Source organism: Penaeus monodon, chromosome 33 (genome assembly GCF_015228065.2).
Source record: "Penaeus monodon isolate SGIC_2016 chromosome 33, NSTDA_Pmon_1, whole genome shotgun sequence".
Classification (NCBI taxonomy): Eukaryota; Metazoa; Arthropoda; class Malacostraca; order Decapoda; family Penaeidae; genus Penaeus; species Penaeus monodon.
In genome coordinates, this window is record NC_051418.1 from 8,742,322 (window position 1) to 8,744,056 (window position 1,735).

The window sequence follows — 1,735 nt, forward strand, 5'->3', positions numbered from 1 at the left end:
GGCCTTTCACCTAAGAGAACTACCAGTTTCAAAGATGTTTTGGATAGAACAATCTTCTTGCACATTGGCATTATCAAATCAACAATCAACCTTACCTAGTTTCTTTATATAATCCTTGACATCTGCCATACTCCTCGAGGTAAGTCATGTCACATCAAAACTTCTCCTTTCCAGTTGCAGGGCTTTAGAGTGTAGTTGTCGATATCCCGTGGAACCTTCAAAACATTTAGGTGTTTCTTCCGTCGCCAATTCAAACTGATCCCGACTTTTATTTACATCGCTTAAACTCCGACACCGACCGACTAATGAAGATAATGAAGACGGGAGAGTCCCTCTCATAACGCTACAACAAATAGGAACACCAACTCAAACAACGCCATCTGTTGAATAACAGCAGAACTAGTGGAACGTATACTTTGTCTGTGTTATATTTTGAATTTGTCTTTTCTTAAGCGTGATTCTAAAGGTGGTAAAGAATAAGATCAAGAATCAGCGTACTGTTTTCCACCGGGAACACAGAAAATTGGAACGGCGTACGAAAAGAAAGAAATGGTTTGCCTACGACTTGCTACGATTCCTCACGAACGTGGAGAAATCAACGGCCCATTCATCAGATAATGAGCGACAATCTGGAAGGGCAATACTTGATGAGGTGTGTGTTCCTTTTTTCAATTAACTGCAATTTTGGTTCAATATATGATAAATATCTGAAGACACCCTTTCGTCCACTACCGGCTAGCAGCCTATTGGTATGGCCTCAGCACCACTTGGCGTTTCGACAAAAGCCAATTAATCTAATATTCTGGCAAGACAAAACTTGTTGACTTCCCTAACCATTCATCATCATATAAAATACAAGTACAAGTTCTACCTTGCCGGAATACACGTACTGTAGCGTTGACCACGTTGATTTCTGACACCGCGCCAGTATCGGGTTAGAAATACGATTCAAGACCGTCCATGATAAGTCACATTATGGCTCAAGTGAATCTGGATAAAACACTAACCGATATAGCAAGATTCCTATTTGAAAGCCACTGAGGTTGTCTTCTAAATATCTTGTCATATATTTTATTACTTAGGTATATGAATATATGTTTATTTGATAGGGTTTTTATTTTTAAAAAATGTCCCCAATCTTCACATGTTCAGACAAGGAAGTGAAAATATTTGAGCATTAAGATGGAGGATTTTCGGCAGGGAATTTCCAGAGAAAAGTAAGGGTTAGGAATGAGCTAAGAAGAGATGGCTTGGTAGGTGTGGGGAATGGAAACGGAGAGACGAGAGGACGTTTAGGTGCCGGGAAAGGGAATGGGCCTGAAGGTGTACGGAGAAAGGGGAGGGAAGAGAGGGAAAGGCGTGGTAGGTTGAGGGAAGATAAGGGGCTTGGGGGTGGAGTTAAAGAGAGAGGGGATGACATGGTAGGTGAGAGGGAAAGGAAACGGCCTGGAGGGATAAGGAGGGAGAGGATGACCTAACAGGTGAGGGGTACGGAAAAAGGCGAAGATGGGTAAGGAGAGAAGGAAGGGCTTAGTAGGTCGAGTGAAGAGAAGGGGCTGGGAGTGGTAAGGAGAGAGGTTGGCAAAGAGGAGGGAAAGGGCCTGAAGGGGTAAGGAGAGAGAAGAGGGAAAGGATCGGAGGGATAAGGAGATGGGATGTCATGGTAGGTGAGAGGGGAGGGAGAGTAAGAAGGGATTTCAACTCTCCTTGGTAACGTCGTCCATTTTCTGTAATT

The 1,735-nt window shown here is 43.2% G+C and overlaps 1 protein-coding gene across 1 annotated transcript in view; it reads right to left on the reverse strand.

Annotated features, from left to right (window-relative positions):
- LOC119593981 (rotatin-like) overlaps window positions 1-267 on the reverse strand; it is a 50,058-nt gene extending 49,791 nt beyond the window's left edge. Inside the window, exon 1 of the mRNA XM_037943003.1 lies at window positions 96-267. Coding sequence (XP_037798931.1) covers window positions 96-129 — 34 coding nt within the window. The 5' untranslated portion in view covers window positions 130-267. The remainder of the gene's footprint in view (window positions 1-95) is intronic.
- Between the last annotated feature and the right edge of the window lie 1,468 nt (window positions 268-1,735).